General features: G+C 38.7%; 1 protein-coding gene across 2 annotated transcripts in view; it reads left to right on the forward strand.

The window, feature by feature from the left end:
- The window catches only part of CNTNAP5 (contactin associated protein family member 5), an 879857-nt gene that overhangs the window by 212839 nt on the left and 646506 nt on the right, over positions 1 to 20512 (forward strand). For both annotated transcript variants that reach the window (XM_068544014.1, XM_068544015.1), the window contains exon 2: positions 8844 to 8948. In XM_068544014.1, coding sequence (XP_068400115.1) covers positions 8844 to 8948 — 105 coding nt within the window. The remainder of the gene's footprint in view (positions 1 to 8843; positions 8949 to 20512) is intronic.

A 20512-nucleotide genomic window follows, 5' to 3' on the forward strand; every position in this document is an offset into this window, starting at 1 on the left:
GACTGAGATTAAATAACTTCCCAAAGGACATATAATTAGTAAGCTGTAGAGTCAGGATCTGAATTCAGACTGGGCTGGGCTCCAATGTCTGCCTCTTTCCAGATATACTGCAGTCTTCAATTGGTCCAGAAAACACACACACACACACAAACACACACACACACACACACACACACACACACAGAGCCAGATTATGCTCTTAAGTACCACTGCTGCTGTCCCTGAGCTGACATTATTTTCTCACCTACAAAGACCAATAAGAATCCATATTTGCTCGAATTATCAGTACATGTTTATCCCATCCACTCATAAATGGTTGGCATTGACCCACATGGGGTTGTGCTATCAGCCAGCTGGCCAGTCCCCAACTCAAGCCTATCTTTTCAATCAGGCATTTTTCCTAAATTCTCATGAGTAGATTGATGACACACAGAGATTGTAGTGTTTCCTTTAGGAGCTCTAGGCCTAGACCCATTAGAGATGAAGAGGGTTTTATAAATGTGTATGGATTTATCGAGCTGCATGTGAAGATTGTAGTTTCCTGAATAACCAGGATTTTCAGTGTAATTTAGAACCACTCAATACAGGCTATCAGCTATTGGAAGTTTAGCCCCAGTGTATTCAAAAAAGAATAGATATCTACTTGAGAGACACAGCTCGAGGAAAGAAATTCTCAACTCTGATGAGCCCTGAATTGACAGAAGCACTATCTTTACAGTTCTCCAGTTGTGGCCTTTCCTTCCTTTTAGTATCCTATGCATAATCACTTGAACCATGCACTAAGTAAAAATACATTCTTTCTTCTTGCCATTTTTTAAAGTTTTTGATCTTATTTTTCCCATTTTCCCAATCTTATCATTGTAAGATTATCATATATCATGCATCCCATTTGTTCATGTATTTAGCTTTGCTTAAAAATCCAGTAAATTCTGAAACTGATTTGGCTCTACTTTATAATGGTGTGTGTGTGTGCGTGTGTGTGTGTACTCATGTTTGTCTGTGTATTGCATGGAATATTGATAGGTGGAGATGGGGAGAAGGGTACAGGAGTGTATAGAAACAAAGTTGGATTGAGGAAATTTTAAAAGAGATAAAATTTTATTTTTTCAAAGATTTGCTTTTTCCTTATCAGTCTCTTCTAAAACCGTCCCTAGTAATCCAGCCACCAATCTCAGCTTCTCATATTCCAGAAATTTCTAAGCCTTTTCATCTATGATTTTTACCTTTTCTACACATCCAAGATTTCATGTCATCTAGCTAATTCAGTTAAGCTAAGAGGGACCATTCATAATCCTAAAGAATTGATAGCTTTAGCATATTTGAATTTCACAATCTTGAGTGATTCTTTTGGAGGGCATGGTCCCCTGACCAAAGCGTATCCCAACAACAAGCCCCGTACTCCTGATGTCTGCTTGTTGGATGTTACTTTCTGACTCTTTGATCATCCTGTGACCCCTCATCAGTGACACCCTGCCTTATGCTCAGTTTGGACCTGTTTTATGTTAATAACTCCTTCTTTGTTCTTTCATTTTCATGATGCTACTTCTGGAAGCCAAATTGAAGCTGGCATGCCTAATAAGTCATGGGGAAGAATATATGTTGAAAACAGTGTTTTAGAAAGAATGCCTCAATGATAGTAGAGCCCAGTGTAAACTCAGCAGACTTATAAAATCATAACATGATATTTAAAAGCATGAATTAGGATCAAGTAGTGGGCAAGGGAGAAAAAAAATAGAGTATAAATCTGAGAGATCTTTCTAAGCAACAACAACAACAAAAAATGGTAAGGCTTGTAACTTTCACTGTTTCCCTAAACAAAGATTTATTGGACATATACATAGTCCCAGATGTTAAGTACTGTAGTTAAAAAAATCCCTGCTCAACATGATGCTTTATATCCCACACATGATTAGTATATCATATGCCTCCCATCTGAGGGGCTTAAGAAACATTTTTTTAAATCAGATTAAGTAATTGATAACTTAGATTTAAGGATAGAAGAGAAAAAACAGAACAAAGCAATCAATTGTGAGCCTGATATCCCTAAACTGAGAATCAAAAAAAAAAAAAAAAAAAATCCATCAGTGGCAGTTAGGGTAATCTGAGAGGAAAGAAATTTAGGGAAGTATACTTTGAAGCCATTGTCTTTGGGCTAATTATGGGACATCCATGTACAGGTGTTCTTGAAAATCCAAGAAGGAAAGAGCTAAACTCACACAAGATAATCACATGGGAGACCGGCCTTTGCCAGACTATGAGGCTCTCCTGCCACCATTTTAGGGATGGGAAGCAGATTTTCAGACAGAAGATGTGCACAAAGTCACACAGACCTTGGTTCAAAGACCAGTTTGAACATAGCCTAGAGTGTGAAATGAACAGAGAAACTTGTAGGCTGCTCACCCATCCAGTATGAGTGATATCTCCTGCTGGCTGCGCTGCAGGGACAGCTGACCACCTAGAAGGGGAGCTGCCCAAGGGGCAGGGAAGAATTATAGCTGCCACTGCTGCCTTGTTATTCTTCTCAGTGGGTTTGATTATGGTCAAGTCCTAGCAAGTCACTTATAAGTGAAGATCAGTACCTCCAAACCAAGTCTCTCCTAAAATCTTGAATAGAATGATTTTAAAAGCCTAGAAAGAACCCCAGAGCACCCTTGTTAATCCCTAGACAGGACCACCTCTCCTTCAGGATGCCCTGGCTCCTCCCCATCTGTCCATCACCAGTCACAGCTGTGGAACAGTGAAAGGTGTGCCCGTCTCCACTGTGTTGGAGGAATTGGTTACAATTGCTTTTACTACCTCGAAAGCCTGACAGAAACTCTGATACCTAGAATGTGCCCAGTTAAAGTTTGTTGATCGAACAAGTGAACAATCACCTGCGCCGTTCGCAGAGGAGGGAGCTGAAACACAGGAAGGTAAAAATGAGAGCACATTCACAGTGAAGGGAGAAGAGGACCCAGGATTCCTGTATCCCAAGCCAAAGGTCTCCTGCATATAATCGTTCATACACGTAAGGAGCTTTTTAAAAAATACATGGAATATCTTTCAACCCAGAGTAAATGCTTGGCTCCTTGAGCTCAGGGTCTGTGTCTTTGACTTGCATTCCGTCTTCCCACAGCAAAGAGCACGACCATGTGTATCCAGCAGTAGTACTGCTGCTAATCAAAAGGCAAGTAGCACTGCATTATGGTGGAGATGGATGTCAGGATAGAGAAGGTTTGACCTTCCTTTCATGACTCATTTTAGAGAGTCATGTTTCTTGGTCTGCGCATCATGGAGTAATTTATCTCTTAGGATTTCATGGTGGAAAATAGGGACAGGGTCAGAGTCAAGAGTAATATTAGAGTATTTATTTTTGTTGTTTGCTAAGTGAAATTATAGGTAACAAGGGGAAAAATAAATGAAGCTAAAAGCGTGAGTTGCCACTTCTAAGCCTCATTGTAGGCACTGCACAAAACACATGCTTTATGTCTTTTAAACAAAGTGGGCCATTAAGTGTGCAATGCTAAGAGGAATTTTATCTCACCTATAAATACAAATGAATCCCTTAAGCTCCAAATCCCCATATACAGACAGTTTACTCTGGTAATCAAGGCGATGCTCACAATTTAACTTCAGTTACCATCTGTAACTCCATTGGTATTCTAATAATAATGAATAAAAATATACACTGACACCCAAAAATGTTACTTAAAGTAGAATCATCTTAAAGAGTCAATGATTATTTCTAAGAAGCTGTGTAAATATCATATTTACTCAGAATTCTCTTTTGTGCCTTTACCTTTTCATTAAGGTGAAAGAAGGCCTTTAGTATTTAACTATACATGTATATTAAGGGAAAAATTATCCCCACTTCTTCAGATTAAAAATATCAAAGAAAGTGCTGGCCTTGAATATGCATATAAATATTAATCAGAAAACAAATACATTTTTTTTTCTTTCATCCTGCCTTTGTGGTTTGTTTTTTTTTTTTTACCCCTTTTTTGGTGGGTAGGAGAGAGTGTCAAAGGAAGAAATAAAGAAGGCCAAAAAAAAGTAAAAAGTTCAAATTCTTTTGAAAATTATAGACTATTTTTCAACATTTTTCTGTTATCCAGGAAATAAAACCATACCCTGCCTTTTGCAGAAAATAAGTCATTTGTTAAAACAAATGTTATGAAGAATGATATAACTAATGATTACCAGATTTATGCACAGGCGGCAGGTAATTCTGACCTAGTGGTCACCATCCGGGACTGAGGAAACCTGGGTTTCCATCCAGGCCAGTCTATTAATTAACTAACTTATCCTGAGCAAGCTTGTCATCTCCTTCAACCCTGAGGTCCTCATTTGTAAAGTGAAGGGAGGGCTTGAATTCCACAATTTCAGAGGTTCCTTCTGGTTTTGACATCATCTTAGTCTATGAATGTGGGGCTAAGTCATTTGCAAATAGGACTGGGATTATTCAACACCCACTGATAGGTCTGGATTTTTATCTGCCTGGGCAAGGGGTGGGTTTGGAGGTGACCTTTATGGTGTAAAGGAAAACAAGGTGGCAGTTATTTGTCAAAGAAAATTGGACAGTAATAATGTGAAAAAAGGTTTGCATTTTTAAATAGCCTTTTAATTTCCCCTGATTTGTGCAAACATCTTTGAGAGAACAAGCCCATGAATGGGCTTTTTAAGGAAATATTTTGAAAATATTCTACTATGCCATTGCATCTGTGAAGTGCGGTTCATTTCTGGAAAAATCATCATGGTTTCTCCAGGTTCTGTGTTCCACCGGAAGCCTGACTTCGAGTCCCGCCTTATGTTCTTCCTAAACTTCAAACATCTCTCTCCCTCCCAGAATTTCTTCACCCCTTCCTCTTTCCTTATGTAAATACGAATAAACATCCACCACACTTCTGGAAGAACCGACTGATGTATTTAGCTTGCAAACACACTGTCAGAAGGCTGAGATGTGAGTGGTTCCTAAGATTTAACAACAACATGGGTCTGCTTATTTAAAGCCTGCAGGGATGGTGGAGCAGATGGTACTTTGTGTCTTTGCTTCCTAGCCATGTGTTTGGTGCAATGTCGGCCCCGTTTCAGGAAGGCTGCCAATCCACAGAGGGGATGCAATGCCACCCTCCCTCTCCTGTGTGTCTTCACCCCTTCCCCTCCCCCGTACTTCCTATCCTCCTGCTCTTCAGGTTGACCACAAACCTTTAGTGCAAAAGAGCTTTTGGTGATGTCAATTCTTGTGCAGGTTTTGTAACATACACACGAGATCCCAGGAATAAAATTGTTGAAAATGGTTGCTCTGGATTGCAAGCAGATATTGCAGACAATTCACATACTACTTCCTGGGCTTATTCTGTGCTTTATCCTTTAAAGGGGGACTTTTTCCATCTCTTCTCATTCCATCTTTAAAGTGATTCTATGGCTAGATGTGGCAGAGATGACTCTCTTCGATTTTGCGGACAATGGAGATACAGCTTAGTGCATTGGGATGTATTATCTGGAGTCACCAAGGCAAGAGAAGAAACCTGTCTAGAACGGGGCTCTCTCAGTCTTAGTCATCCTGACACCATCCACTATCCCCGGCCTTCCCAAATCAGGAATTAATTAATTAATTAAAAAATTAATTACAGTTTACCCTTGAACAAAGTGGGCTGAGGGGCACCTACCCCCAACATAGTGAAAAATCTGAGGTTCCTCATCCTGTTTTCAACCAACCACGGATCCTATACCACTGTACAACATATTTATTGAAAAAAAATCTGGTATAAGTGAACCTGCACAGTTCAAACCCGTGCTAAGTGTCAACTGTACTGTCCTCATTTATGCTAGATTGTTTCTCCTCTGCTTTAAGAACAGGACAGGTTTAAAAGTAATACACATTTTGCATTGAGAATGCTTATATGGACAAATTCTTAATTCCCAACCACTAGGAGTAATTTGATTACCAATTTGAGTCCTGGTCTGTTCTCAGTTTAGGTGACTTGTCAGGTTTGTTCATCTGACGTAGAGAAGAGAGAAGGATCTACCTATTGGCCAGGGAGGAAGGGGTGGTCTTTCTTTCTTTCTGATTGGAAGCTTTCCCATTCTTATCACTTTTAGGGATAGGGGAGTAAAAGCTCAGACATGTTCTCTAAAGGCCACTGCAATGTCCAGGGTTCATGAGAAAAGGGGCCCTGAAGAATCCTCTCTGGACCTTTCCATTAGCACAGATTGTTTCCAATGGGTTTACCAATTTCCAAAATGGAAACACTGACCCTATAAATGGAGATACAAAGAAGGTACATTTCACAAGAGGAACTGGGCAGTGGGGAAATAGCAGCTGACGTCAGGAGGCCGGTGTGGTTGGAAGCTTACTTCTCCCCGAGGCCAGTGCCTGGTGGAAAAGGGGACTGCACAGGGCTGGAGGAGATGGGAAAGAGCACTTGCCTGGACATCTGACCAGTTAGGTACTCATGTAACTGGCTTGGATGTAATGTTGGTGAAAACTCTCCTCAACCATCCCATCCATTTATTGATTTGTTTATATCTTCATATTTTTCAATGGTCTCTGAGCTCCTTGAAGTCTGACACTCAATTTTACTCAAATGTATCCCAATGCCTATTGAAGATCAAGCATAAAGTAGGACCTTATAAATATTTATTGGACTGAATTAAATTGAAATGATTAGGTTACTTCAATTTCTACCTGGGGAAAAAAAAATAGGGTTAGGAGCACAATACTCAAAAATGTCATCAGCAACCAATTAAAAAAAAACAAACACATAAAAACCTAATAAAAATGGTAGCAGTACCAACAAGGTCCTACTGTATAGCACAGAAACCTATATTCAATATCCTATGATAAGCCATAATGGAAAAGGATAGGAAAAAGAATGTATATATATATGTATAAATGAATCACTTTGCTGTACAGCAGGAATTAATACAACATTGTAAAATCAACTATACTTCAAGAAAAAATATTGAAAAAAATGATAGCAGAGTTTTATACATGTTATATGTTTAAGAAATACATAAATACTATAATAATTATGGTACTTGACCTTTAGAAGATCTTCAGTTTGCTTGTGGAAGTGGGTGTTAGGAGGGTTGTGAGTTATTGGGTAGGGGTGGAGGGATATTATCTGAAATTGGATGGTAGCTGTAACTACAGATGTGGGTAGGTAATGCTCGTAACATGGCTGGGAAGAGAAACACTTTGTGGTGCTTTGTGTGTGTGTGTGTGTGTGTGTGTGTGGTGTATTCTTCTGGGGCTCAGTCCAGTTGGGTTCAAGCTTTGGCGTTCACCTGTTTCCTGATGATGAAACTAGCATAAGCAAATGGAAGATTTCCATTATGTTCGTATTGTTTCCTAACATATAAATAGAGTAACAAATTCATGTTCCCAAACAATTGTGTTGGAACGGTACATGCAACCCCTCTCACTTGCATCTTAGGCCTGGGGTAAAATGGCCCTGAGTTCTGTTTTCTATTCTCAGAATGACCGTAACTACTGAAGTGCCCTTGCTCTGATTTTTTTTCCCTTGCTCTGATTTTTGTGTTATTCCTCCTCAGTGAGGATCTGGCTCTATTTTGTGTTTGTTAAATGCCTCAAAATATTTTTCAAACATTTGTGTTTGGGAAAAACTCAAAATATATTTTGCCAGTTGATTTTTTTTAACACATTGAACAAACAAAATTCAATCCTTATGTATCTCATTAATTTTCCTGCAATTAGATGAAATACTGCTCCCTAAGAATTTGCTGTGTAAACAAGCAACCTCATAATCCTATGTACATTTTCTTTTAAGAATGTCAACTCAGCTCTTCCTGAGAGCATTTAACACCATGAAGTTGACATTCAAACTGAATAACACGTTTCAAATTTGTTTTGAGTGAGGTATGTCTAGATTTCATGAACTCATTTTGCAATATTCTTTAAGATCAATTGTATACAAAATGGAAAAATGGTAAGAGTGTTGGTACTGTTAGGTGGATTGATTGATTACTTCCTTCCTTTACTCACCATTTCATTCTTTGAGTAAACCTTTATTGAAAGCCTATTATATGCCAGATTATTTGCTAAGATCCCACAAAAAGCATGTTACCTATTGGAGAATGCAAACAAATGAATGATTACAAGCTCCAATATGCTCTGTGAAGAGCAGAGTCCTGGACATGAGATTGGATGGTCAGGGCAATCAAAGGAGCATATCTACATTGTCAAGACCACATCTCTGCCCATGGCTCCACACTGTTCCACATCTGGTCAGCGTCAAAGAAGTCTTAGGATACATACCTACCACATTTAGGGAAGGCTGGGGGCTATTCTCTACTACTTCATAGAATAGAAGTGAATTATTAAAATCAGTAATTCATTTTCCAAAGACTTTCACGCAACTAGGAGTGAGACATTCTAAGTTATTCTGTCCCTCTAGATAGAACTATTACAAGAGTCCTTAGGGACTGAAGATGAGAGAGTAGTTAAACAATGTTCCCCATTTTTAAACCATCTCCTCTTTTATAGAAGAAGCTCACTAACCATAATTTGAGGCTTTGCTCAAGTGGTTGATTAAAGGAATGGATGGATTTTGAGTTAGACAAATCTGGGCAAGAATTGTAGCCACGCTGTTTTCTAGTGTTGTGACCTTACACAAACTACTTAACATCTCTGAACTTGAGTTTCCCCAACTGTGAAAGAAACTTAACCCCTGTCTTTGAGGATTGTTGTGAGGAGTCGATGAAACAGCACATGGAAACAAGTAGTACCAGCCTTGATCAGAGGAGGTATTCAATAAGTGGTAGTGGTTAATGCTTTGAGTTCTCTCTTTATGGAACGCTTCTTGCTAATGGAATTTTCTCTCTCTCCCCTTTCGTTCTAGACAACTGTGATGACCCTTTAGCATCCTTGCTCTCTCCAGTGGCTTTTTCCAGCTCCTCAGACCTCAATGGTACTCACATCCCAGCTCAGCTCAACCGAAGAGTTGGTGAGTAGGTAACAAACTCTAAAGGCAAGCGCTGAATAAGTACACAATGGGTAAATGGAAGAAAGGAAGTATCTCCATGTACTGGGATCCTGTCCAAGAGCAGTGTTCAGGAGAAGAATGGGTAGAGGGGCATGAAAAGAATGGAACCATGTTTCCCAGCACATAATGGATATTCAAAGAATACTAGTTATTCTGGTTACTGTTCCCCGAACCCACCTTCTTCTTCTTTGATGATCATAAAACGCCTCTGTGAACAAATATTTTTAATTTGCTTTATTTTTCTATTTCATGCATCTAACATAAATAGCTACCAAAATATATTATTATAATAGCATGTTACCATAAGCAAGAATGAAATCTACCAAGATTTTTCCTTCAATAACTTTAATTTTTACAATATAATAAATGTTTCTAACATTAAAAATATAAAACGCTATTAAGTAAAAGTAAGAAAATACAAAAATTGTGTAATGCTGCCAGCTAGAGATAACTGTGGTTAAATGCTGAATGTGTATCTTTACAGCATATGAGTGAAGGAAGTGCAGACACCCTTAACTAATGTCTCATGTGAAATGCCTTTGACAAATATGATGCTGGATATCTAGAGAGATATATTTTAAATCATATTTATAATGCATATATATATATATATACATATAGTTCTATAGTTGAATTTTTTAGTTTTCAAAGACTTTAAATAACTGATGATATTTGTTTATTGACATACCTAGTGAACACTCTAAACACTTTTTCAAGTTAAAAAAAAATTGATATGCAGTTTCAAGAGGTACACTGATCTGGGAGAGTTCGCATTATTTAATCTTGACTATATTTTCCCATTAATACATGAGGTCAATCACATTAGTAAGTTTCCAGTGTTGATCCATCTTTACATTCTGGAGTAAGTCCTAATTCGTTGAGGTGCTATTGATTTTTTTTTTGTAAAGTGCAGAATGATTTAATTTGTTTACATTTTAATTTCTGATTTTGAATCTCCATTCAGAGTGAGATTGATTTGTAATTTTTATTTGTATACTTATTGTTTCATACTACACATCACAAGTATTCTGGTATAATGCAATCAATAACTTAAAACTTAGTAAGTTCTGTGTTTTTGTTGAGAGAGGAATTGAAGAATGGTATTCTAAAGGGAAAAGAATGGTTAATCAAAGACCCAGCAGGGAAATATTAATGACAATTTTGTACTAACACTGCCTTTTCATGAATTCTCTGTGCCAAAAATTTTATAAAACATTTCACCCATATTATGATATTTAGTCTTCACAAAGATACTGCAAGGTAAGCATTATTACCTTTTTATCTTCAGATAGGTTTTCTGAGGCTCAACGAAGTTTACAATGTGCCTTAAATCATGAGGTTAAGAAGGGGAAATGTTTGGATTCAAATCTAAGTCATGTGAATCCACAGTTTTGCTCCCAACCACATTAGCAAATTGATTTACTAACACAGGTTTAAGAAGGGTGTATTAGAGAGAAAAGAGGTTTGGGAAGTATTCCGCCCAAGTTCAAATGCTGGCTGTGCGTTTACTTACAAGTTCTGTGAGCATCTGTAAGTCACTTACTTGCTGTCAACCTTGTTGTTTTTTTTAATCTGTAAAGGGGACCAGTAATGCCTGCCTTGAAGCATCGTGTGCAGACTGAGACCAGACTTGCACATTCTAAAGCTCCTTCTCACTGCAGGGTAGAGAGAGACTGGGGCAGGGAGTTACATTTGTCATTTCAGTAAGAAACACAGGTTGGCAGATTTTAATAGAGGCTCTCCCACAGGGCATCCGGAGCCAGAGTTGGTCTCAGTCCCGCCCAATCGTGCGGTGGCAGAAGGTCATGACTGCCTCAGTAGCTCCTTGGCAGTTTCTGGAGAAGCTGTGAGTCTGATCATAGGCCAGTTCCCCCCTTTATGGACAGATATCGACAGGACACAGATATCTCTGCTTCAATTTATTATCATTATCCTGCTCATGGGGGCACCCGTGTGCCTGAGCTCAAGGTTAGCATGAGCGTAGGCAGAAAGGAAGTTGACCTTCCTCCTTCTCCCAGCTGGAGTCCAAATCAGGAAGGCCAGAAAGGAGATACAGCTGGAGAGTCGGGATGCGTTGGTCTAGAACACATCTTGCAACACAGGTCCATTCACAGGGCCAACCGTTGCCCTTAAAGGAAATTAAATAGGAGAGCTTTATAAGTAGCGATGCTGAGTCCTACCTCCCAGATATTCTGAATTAATTGTCTGGAGTGGGACCGAAGAATGAATATTGATAAATTAAATAAATACAAGCTTTCCCAGTGATTCTAAAATGCAACAAGTGTTGCAAGTTACTAGATTGGATGAATTCGTGAATAACAAATCTTTCCATTAATATTTACTGAGCACCTACTATGTGCCAGGCATTGTACTAAAACTCTGACACATAGCTGGTAAAAATAGGTACAAATCCTACTCATAAAAAGTATACATGGATAACACAAATTACCATATAATGAATAGCTAATATTTGTGGTTAGTGATAATATTGATTTTATCATATATATACATATATACACAATATAAATGATGTATTGTGTGTATTTTTATACACACATATGTATATAGTAGGATATATAAAGAGAGTTAATTATATACATATGGTTGGATATATACAGAGTCAGTCATTTATATAGAAAAAGGTAGATATATCCATGGTTGTTTATATATATATATAAAGCCAGTGTGTGTGTGTGTGTATGTATGTGTGTGTGTGTGTGTATATATATATACACACACATATATATACACAATCCATATGTAATAGAATATATACACAATGCATATACATGTATATGTATGTGTATAGTAGTATATGTGTACATATACACATATATATAATACACACATAGACTATAAACGTACATAGTATAATTATAATAAAACAAAAGCTATTATGTTAATGATATTAAGAAGCGTTTGTCATGTTTTCTAAAATAAAATTTAGAAAGTTGAGAAAGCTGTAATTTTTAATTTACATTGAAAAATATCAGTATAAAGTAATAATTTATTTGTCTTCATCTAAAAACAACCTTATGTGCTGTCTGTCCACTGAAATGGCCTAGAAGTACTTAGAGCCCTGTCTAATGAACCCTTTTTTTCTACATGTCCTCCTTTAAAACTTCCTTTTTATTTTAAAAAAGGAAAGACAGCAAACATACCCCAAAGAGCAAACTGTTCCACCTGGTTTGAAATCTACGATAATGTCGGATATACATGGAAATTTCAAAGAACATCTTGCTTTCAATTTGAATTCTCCGTATAGTGTTTTTAACAGCAAGTTCACAGCCAGATGCTAAATAATTGCTCCTAACACTGTCATTATCAGGCTTGGCTCCTCCCTGAATGGATGGATCCTATGCCTAGTTCATAATCCTTCTGTTAACAGCTTATACCTACCAGCATACAGCTAAAGACCACAACAATATACTTAGCACTTACTATGAGCCATAACTGTTCTAAGCCCTTAAGGCACACCAACTTAATTCCCACAATTACCCTCCATGTAGGTATTATTATTATTATTATTATCTCGATTTCACGGATAAAAATGCCATGGCACAGCGAGGAAAGAAAAGACTATGAGAATAAAATTTCTAGGTGGATACAAAACTAGTTAATGTCTTAGGGGATAATAAAAATTGGGGGGTAATGTCTTCTCTATTGGACAAACATTTATGGGTTAACATGTAGCTTCATAATATCTAAGGTCTAATGAGCCAATGAATAGCAAAACCCAATGACAGGTACATTCTCCTTGAGAATTAAAGGATCATTGAGTAGACTTGTTAAAAATTGCCCCAGGATGATGTTGAAAGATCAAACTTAACTCTCTTTTGATTTCCAAGTTTTGGATTTTTTTTTAATATACTCCATTCATTCATTCATTTACTCCCTTATCTCAATATTTCATGATTTCCTTCTACTCTACCCCATTCAGCCTTCCATGCACTTGTCAAGGAACTTCCTGGTTTTCCACTGCAGATGAAATCCACATTGTAAAACTCCTGACTTCCGTAAAGCTAAGTCTTCCTCACTGAAATGAATGGGCTCAGTGGCATCCTCCCAGCTCCTCACTGCTGAACTATTTCACAAAGTTAAAGGCCCTGCAGGTCTTCAGACACCAGTTTAACACTGCCACATCCCCTGGGAATCATATACACCTGTGGCATACACTGAACATAGGTAATTAAGGACCACTTCGCCTCCACTGTGTGCTCAGAACTCAAGCGTACACATCTCTGACCTACACCAGGAAGAAGAGGGGCACAGCTGGGAAGGATGTCATGTCCCAAGCAGAGATCAACACAAAAGTTGAAAAGAAAAATATAGGAAAGGCATGCTCATGAGTACCCTCAGATCCTGAGTAAAGTAAGTCTGAGTTCTGTCGGTTGCAAACTCATCTTTCTGTTAGAAAACACACCCTTGGAAACAGCCTTTGACCTTAGGTACTGCTGTGGCCACCAAGATCTGGGCAACTCACTGGACCAGGAGAGAGATTAGATGGTTAAAACCCACTAATAGTCTTCACGCTGCTATCTCATCTAAGGAAGAAATCGGCCAAATGGAATTTTTGTTCTCTCACTTTCAGACACTCCTCACATTTTATCCACACACAAAGAAAGAAAAAGCAAAGAAGAGAGCTAATTACTTTTGAAAGAAACGACAAAATACATTAAACTGGGGGTCAGATCACCATTAACGGAGGTTGCCAAGTCAATCTGTATAATTGTGGCTTAGGACAGATCTGATTTTGTCAAATGTGATTTGTTTTGTGGCAAGAAAGCTTTTGATCTGGGCTTAAAGTTGGCTGGGCTGTGAGAAGCCCTTACTGTCGGCAGGAAACTCAGGAGTTGGTGACACAGCATGAAGCCTCCCCTGTGTGGGTTAGAGCCGCTTGAGAGTGAGGAGAAGTTTTTACTTTATGTGATTAGAAGGCAAATAGGAATGGACATCTTCGGCCCCATGAGAGGAAAGGTCTGTATTTTTCTTTCCCATCCTTCCCTCCCCCCACCACCAATAGAATTTTGAAATTTTAGTTCTTCTTCCTCACTCACTATATTTCTGAGATGCTTGCCTGTGTAAGTTGAGATCGTGTTTCTGGCATGACAACTTTGTTGCCATGGAGATTTTGATTTTTTTCAATGTCAAGGCATTTTCAGCTTCCTGGGCTCATGGACGAATGGAGAGGCTTAAAAATCTTTCCTCCTTTTGGCACAAAATCGATGCACGTTTTTTCTTTCCCCCTTGGGCAGCGCTTGGGTTGCAAAAAGCTAAGGACCCATGAAGGGCTTTGGATGTTGGTTTTCGTTTTGGTGTCTGGTCCCTCCTGAAGAGGTGTGGATTGGGAACAGTTCAGGAAGCAGGGTCTTCACAATTAGCATGATATCAGCTGTCTGGGGACTTGTTCCTGATGAGCTAGGTGACAATACTGAGGACCCTATTTCATCGGCAGCACTACAGTGCCTGCTTGCAAGAGAGGGTCCCATCTGGATTGATTGAGCCAGACGTGATATGGATACAATCTAATCTGTTCAAAAAGACCGTGCGGTGTATAGAAATCTGTCACTGGATTCCCTTCTCTCCCTTTGAAGGGCTTTCTCCTTCTTTTCAGCACCTTTTCTTTCTTTTCTCCTGTCCTGGCTGCCCCCAGGAATGGCAGACATCAGGTTCTATGCTTTCCTTTGTTGCCTTATATGCACCCCCTCTTCTCGAAGTGTGGACTCTGCATAGTAACGTGGGCATCACCTGGGAGCTTGTTGCAAATGCAGAATCTCGGTCTCTGCTCCAAAACTTCTGGATCAGAACCTGTGCTTTAACAACTGTTGCATCCACACGTTTGAATTTGAGATGCACTGTGCTGGCCCATCCCTGAAACTCCCACTCCTTCAATTCTTAATCAAAGTTGGCTAAGTCATTATGAATAAGGAATCATGCTGGAAAATAGAAACTTCAGCTTTATTTTTATCATCACTTCAGTACTCTAAGATGGTTGGTATTATTAATATTTTTAAAGATTACAAAAGAGACTCAGAGAGGTCAAGTCACTGATCTAAGGATATACAGCTAGTTGTTGGTAGGACTTATATTTGAAACTAATTCTGTCTACCCCATGTTCACTGTATTCATGTTGATCAGAGATCTTAACCTGAGTAAAGGTGTTGTTGACATGATAGTCAACCCTTTTAGGTAATTTTGGCATTTCAACTGGGGTTGTCAGTATTTTAACCACAAAGACTGGATATTTAGGCATCAAGGAAGAAAGAGAGACACGAACTCCATGCCCCTGAAAATCATACTGTGGTCTAATATGCCTGTGGGCAAAACTAACCTGACCTAAATATTTAAACAATGCCCAAGGCTTATTCTCTTACTAGGACAGCTATGAATCACTGAGGGATACAGGATAGAAATCTTCTGTTATATAATAGGAGCCTTGGGACACTGTCTCAAATGTAGACAAATCACATGTGATGACCCTTTCTCTATTCAGCTAGGATCATTACAGTAGAAAACGATGTTAAGAGGGGAAGGAGGAATCTTACGAATACTTTTGCTCACTAATAATATAATGCTTCAAAGACTCTAAACATCAATATTTGCCACATAGAGAGTGATAGATAAACCCATGCAATTCACCCTTTATTTTGCTCCCAATGACTGGTCACTTCCTTTGAAAAGCCAAGTGGGTATTATTTCTAAGAGGCAACCTTTATTTATTTATTTATTTTTACATCTTTATTGGAGTATAATTGCTTTACAATGGTGTGTTAGTTTCTGCTGTATAACAAAGTGAATCAGCTATACATAAACATATATCCCCATATCTCCTCCCTCTTGCATCTCCCTCCCACCCTCCCTATCCCAACCCCCTAAGTGAACACAAAGCACCGAGCTGATCTCCCTGTGCTATGCGGCTGCTTCCCACTAGCTATCTATTTTACGTTTGGTAGTGTATATATGTCCATGCCACTCTCTCACTTTGTCCCAGCTTACCCTTCCCCCTCCCCGTGTCCTCAAGTCCATTCTCTATGTCTGCATCTTTATTCCTGTCCTGCCCCTAGGATCATCAGAAACTTTTTTTGTTTTTTAGATTCCATGTATATGTGTTAGCATATGGTATTTGTTTTTCTCCTTCTGACTTTACTTCACCCTGTATGACAGACTCTAGGTCCATCCACCTCAGTACAAATAACTCAGTTTCATTTCTTTTTATGGCTGAGTAATATTCTGTTGTATATATGTGTAAGAGGCAGCCTTTAAAATATCAACTCTGTGAATCACCAGTCTGACGTTGCTAAACTAATACTTTGCCAAGAGACAAGGCCCTTTGCAATTCCTCAGTTCATTGCTTTTAACTTAAACATCGTAACTTAAAAATGTAGTAACGGAATTAAGAGCAGGATAATTCATGACATATACTTGTCTAATGATCGGCAGTGTACTACTGTATTCACAATGAGTGTCACACCCAGGTGGAAATAAGTTGCGTTTGAATAGTATATTGTATGGTGGAGACTCTTGCTTTGTCTAACGTGGAGTAGTTAGGTAGGATGTACTCAATCCAATCCATTTACTCAGTCCCTCTGGAAGATGTCTTTCACCTAAGACATTGTGGAAATGACATTAAAAAAGATGAGCTAAGAAAAAATAAATATGTAAATAAATACATTATAAAAAGATGAGCTGAGGAACATGGATGGACCTAGAGACTGTCATACTGAGCGAAGTAAGTCAGACAGAGAAAGAGAAATATCGATGATATCACTTAAATATGGAATCTAAAAAGAAATGATACAAATGAATGTATTTTCAAAACAGAAATGGACTCACAGACTTAGAGAATGAACTTATGGTTACTGGGGTTGGGGGGCAAGGGTGAAGGGAAGGGATAGTTAGGGAGTTTGGGACTGACATGTACACACTGCCATATTTAAAAAGGATAACCAACAACCAACAAGGACCTACTGTATAGCACAGGGAACTCTGTTCAATACTATGTAACAACCTAAATGGGAACAGAATTTTAACATATTACTGAATCACTGCTGTACAGAGTCGTGTACCTGAAACTATCACAACATTGTTAATCAGCTATACTCCAATATAAAATAAATAAAGTCACTGGGAAAAAAAAGTATCCAAAGATGAGTAGATATATGTATATGCATAACTAAAAAAGATTTTCTACACCTACAAAAAACGCAACATTTTAAATCAATATTACTCCAGTTAAAAAAAAAAAAAGGTCCAGCTCCATAGCTTGAAAAAAAAAAAAAAAAGAATCCTTTAAGGGAACTTTATAAATACCTATCAAATTTCAATAAACAAAAAAAGATCAGCTGAGGATTTTTGAATCCACTGAAAATGGTAACATATAACCAACTCTAAGGAATCAGAAAACAGGAGTTGCTATGAATGTTCAGTTCATCTTTCTCCAGGATTCAGGTTCAAATGCCCCTTATCCTAGGGCTCTCCCTTCCTTAGGGCCCACTTCGGCTGTTTCAAACTGTACTTATCTGACTTATAGTATTCGTTTATGCAATCAGTTGATTGTGTCTGGGCTTTGTTTTTCTATTCAGTGTACATATTTGATAAAAATCTAGATTTTATAAAAGAATCCTTATCATTAGTTTTGCTAAGGACTTGCTTCTAATAAATCTCTTCCACAAGCGTATCCAGAGCAATCAAATATTACCCCTGGGATAGCTTTCTGAGGGTAATTTTGTGTGTAAGTAACAGAAAACTCACTAGCATGAAAAAAAATCACTAGCTTGAATAAACATTAAATTATTAGGCACATGGAGATTGAGAGGTGTCTGTATTTCTATTCCTTGAACACTGTGGTAGTTAAAAGTGTGTTTACCCTGTAATAATATAAGCGAAATATTTGTTTGGTGAGATTTTTCGGTATCTGTGTCTTGTTTTACGTTTTTTAAAAGAATGAAAAATAAAACGTATTACTCTACATAAGAGGAAGCCCTCAATGAGGACAGGCTCCAGGGCTGATGAATTCAGTTCAACGATGTCATCCTCAGTATCAGAATCATTCTGGAGCTAATAAGCCTCCCAACATCTCAGCCAGACTCAACAAAGTTCTGAGAAACAAAGAGACCATGGCTTACCTTTAAGCCATCAAATTGTGATTCCTCAGAACAGCAGTACAATGTGTTAGAATGTGTTAGAAATGTGTTAGAAAATGCAGATTGTCTGGACTTATTCCCCACCACCTGAATCAGAAACTCCTGCAGGAGGACCCAGAAATCCCTCTTGTTCCAAGCTCTGTGAGTGACTGTGATGTGCTGAGGACTGTGGACCACTGCTTGCGGCAGTGAAAGTCTTCCCGGACCCAAGCTCACCCAACCACTCCTCTGCTGAATCACCAGCAGATCTTCTGTTCACTTCAGAACCCAATCACAGTTGAAGGTGATGGAATTACCTTGACTGGCTTTAGACTAATAATTTGATGTAGAGTAAGAGAGTGAATGATGATGTCTCTTCCTCTCTCTCTCAAGTTATATCTCTTGCTATTTTGCTGGGTTATCTTGCCCATCTTGCAATCAAAGAAGTAATTTCCTGATGGAAATTTGAACTGAGGCCAGAGGTTTTGTTTGTTTGTTTGTTTGTTTGTTTTAATCCAAGATGACACTCTTGGGGTAACAATGACCAACTGCTACTTATACATTTTGTGCCCACGGTCATGAAATCTATGTGTTGATATATATTATCTCGATCCTTGGTAAAGGAGACATTAACTGTATTATTTTCATAGAAGTAGAGAAATTACTTCTGAAAGTCACAGAGTAAGTGACTCAACTCAGACATGAGACTTAGACTGGGCACGATCTTTCAAACAAAATGACCTCAGGAAACCGAGATAAGTATAACATGTTCAGCTGTGCAAAATGCATACTGTTCACGAAAGAGAAGTTTTAAGTGATAATGTCAATAATATGAGATCTGCAGTGTTAAATGACTTTCAATGCCACTTCTCCATTTTCCCTTCAAAGATCTTGGGAGAGTCGTGTTTTTTGTTTGTTTGTTTGTTTTCTCTATATGCCTGAAAACAGAAAGAGTGTCTTATCTGGCCGCTCAATCTTCTACACTGCTTTACTCATGGGTGGAACTCAATAATCATATGGTCATTAAATGAGGAATAAATAATCCACTAAACCTCCTCTAGGCCTGAGCAGCCGATCAATAGAATTAAATTGTATTGATTTGCCAAATTAAAATAGAACTCAGTTTCCACCAGTTTAGAAGAGAAATTCTAGAGCAGTGCTAGCCAATAGGAATTTCTGCAAGGATGGACTATTCTATAGCTGTGCTGCTTAACAAAGTAGCCACTAACTGCATGTGGCTATTGAAATATGGCTAGTGCTACTTAGGAACTGGAGTTTTTATTTAAGTTAAATTAATTTAAATTTAAATAGCCACAGGTGGCTTTTGGCTACCATATTGAACAGCATAGTTCTAGAATCTTTTCAAGTTTTTTATACACGACCCTCTTACCTAAGTTTCTAAAAATGCCAGGGTGTTTTTATGTGTATATGAATCAGTCCTTGCCCTGCAAGGGCCGTAAATGTGAGACCAAACTTTGGGACCAAACTTCACACTTTCTGAATTCCACATGCCCTCCTGCTGAACTTCCTCACTTCTTGTGTCACTTCTGAACTCTGAAATGTGCAGCCAGATACACTTTTCTGAGCCATGAGGACCTTCAGAGCTCTACTCTTCACAAGGGAAGATAGTTATAGCAGGACATCACAGAGGAACTGTCTGAGTGATGAGTATCGGAACGCTTCAGAGCAATAACACAGCTCTCTTCCACAAACACAGGCAGACACACAAGTGTGTGGCCAAGGACATGCACTGTCACAGAGGCCATTGGTGCTCCTATTCCTTGGGCTTCACCACTTCAGTACAAGAACAAGATCTTAGAAGCTGAGCTAAGATGGAAATTCCTGTTCAAATTATTTGGGGGGGTAGTGATCTCTGGAGACAGGTTAAGCTGGAAGGCGGCAGGTGGTGGAGGAAGCCAGCAAGATATATGGTTTCAACTGAAGTCTAGCTTCCTTCAGATGCCAAGGGGAAGCTCTGGACCACAGATTGCACCGTGAGTATCAGTCTGCCTTGAAACACTGGGAACCACATTCTGAACCTTGTATCCGCCCATCACTGGTAGTGATGGGGACGGAAAGTGGTAGCTTCCCAGGCAAAAAGGCTTCTGTTTGGTCAAGGGCCAATCTCTGGAGGAGGGAACAGACAGCTCTAGTTGTCAGGCAGCATGCAGCTGGGGGCACCTCCATCTGCTAAAGGGGATCAGAAGGGAGCCCTAAGGATGTCCCCAACAGAACCACTTTCAACCCCAATAATTACACTTTCACTTCTCTGCCTTCTTATTTTTTTTTAATTGGAGTATAGTTGATTTACAATGTTGTGTTAGTTTCAGGTGTACAGCAAAGTGATTCAGTTATACATATACATATATCCACTCTTTTTTAGATTATTTTCCCATATAGGTC

The sequence above is a fragment of the Eschrichtius robustus genome, chromosome 5, assembly GCF_028021215.1.
Source record: "Eschrichtius robustus isolate mEscRob2 chromosome 5, mEscRob2.pri, whole genome shotgun sequence".
NCBI classification, from domain to species: domain Eukaryota; kingdom Metazoa; phylum Chordata; class Mammalia; order Artiodactyla; family Eschrichtiidae; genus Eschrichtius; species Eschrichtius robustus.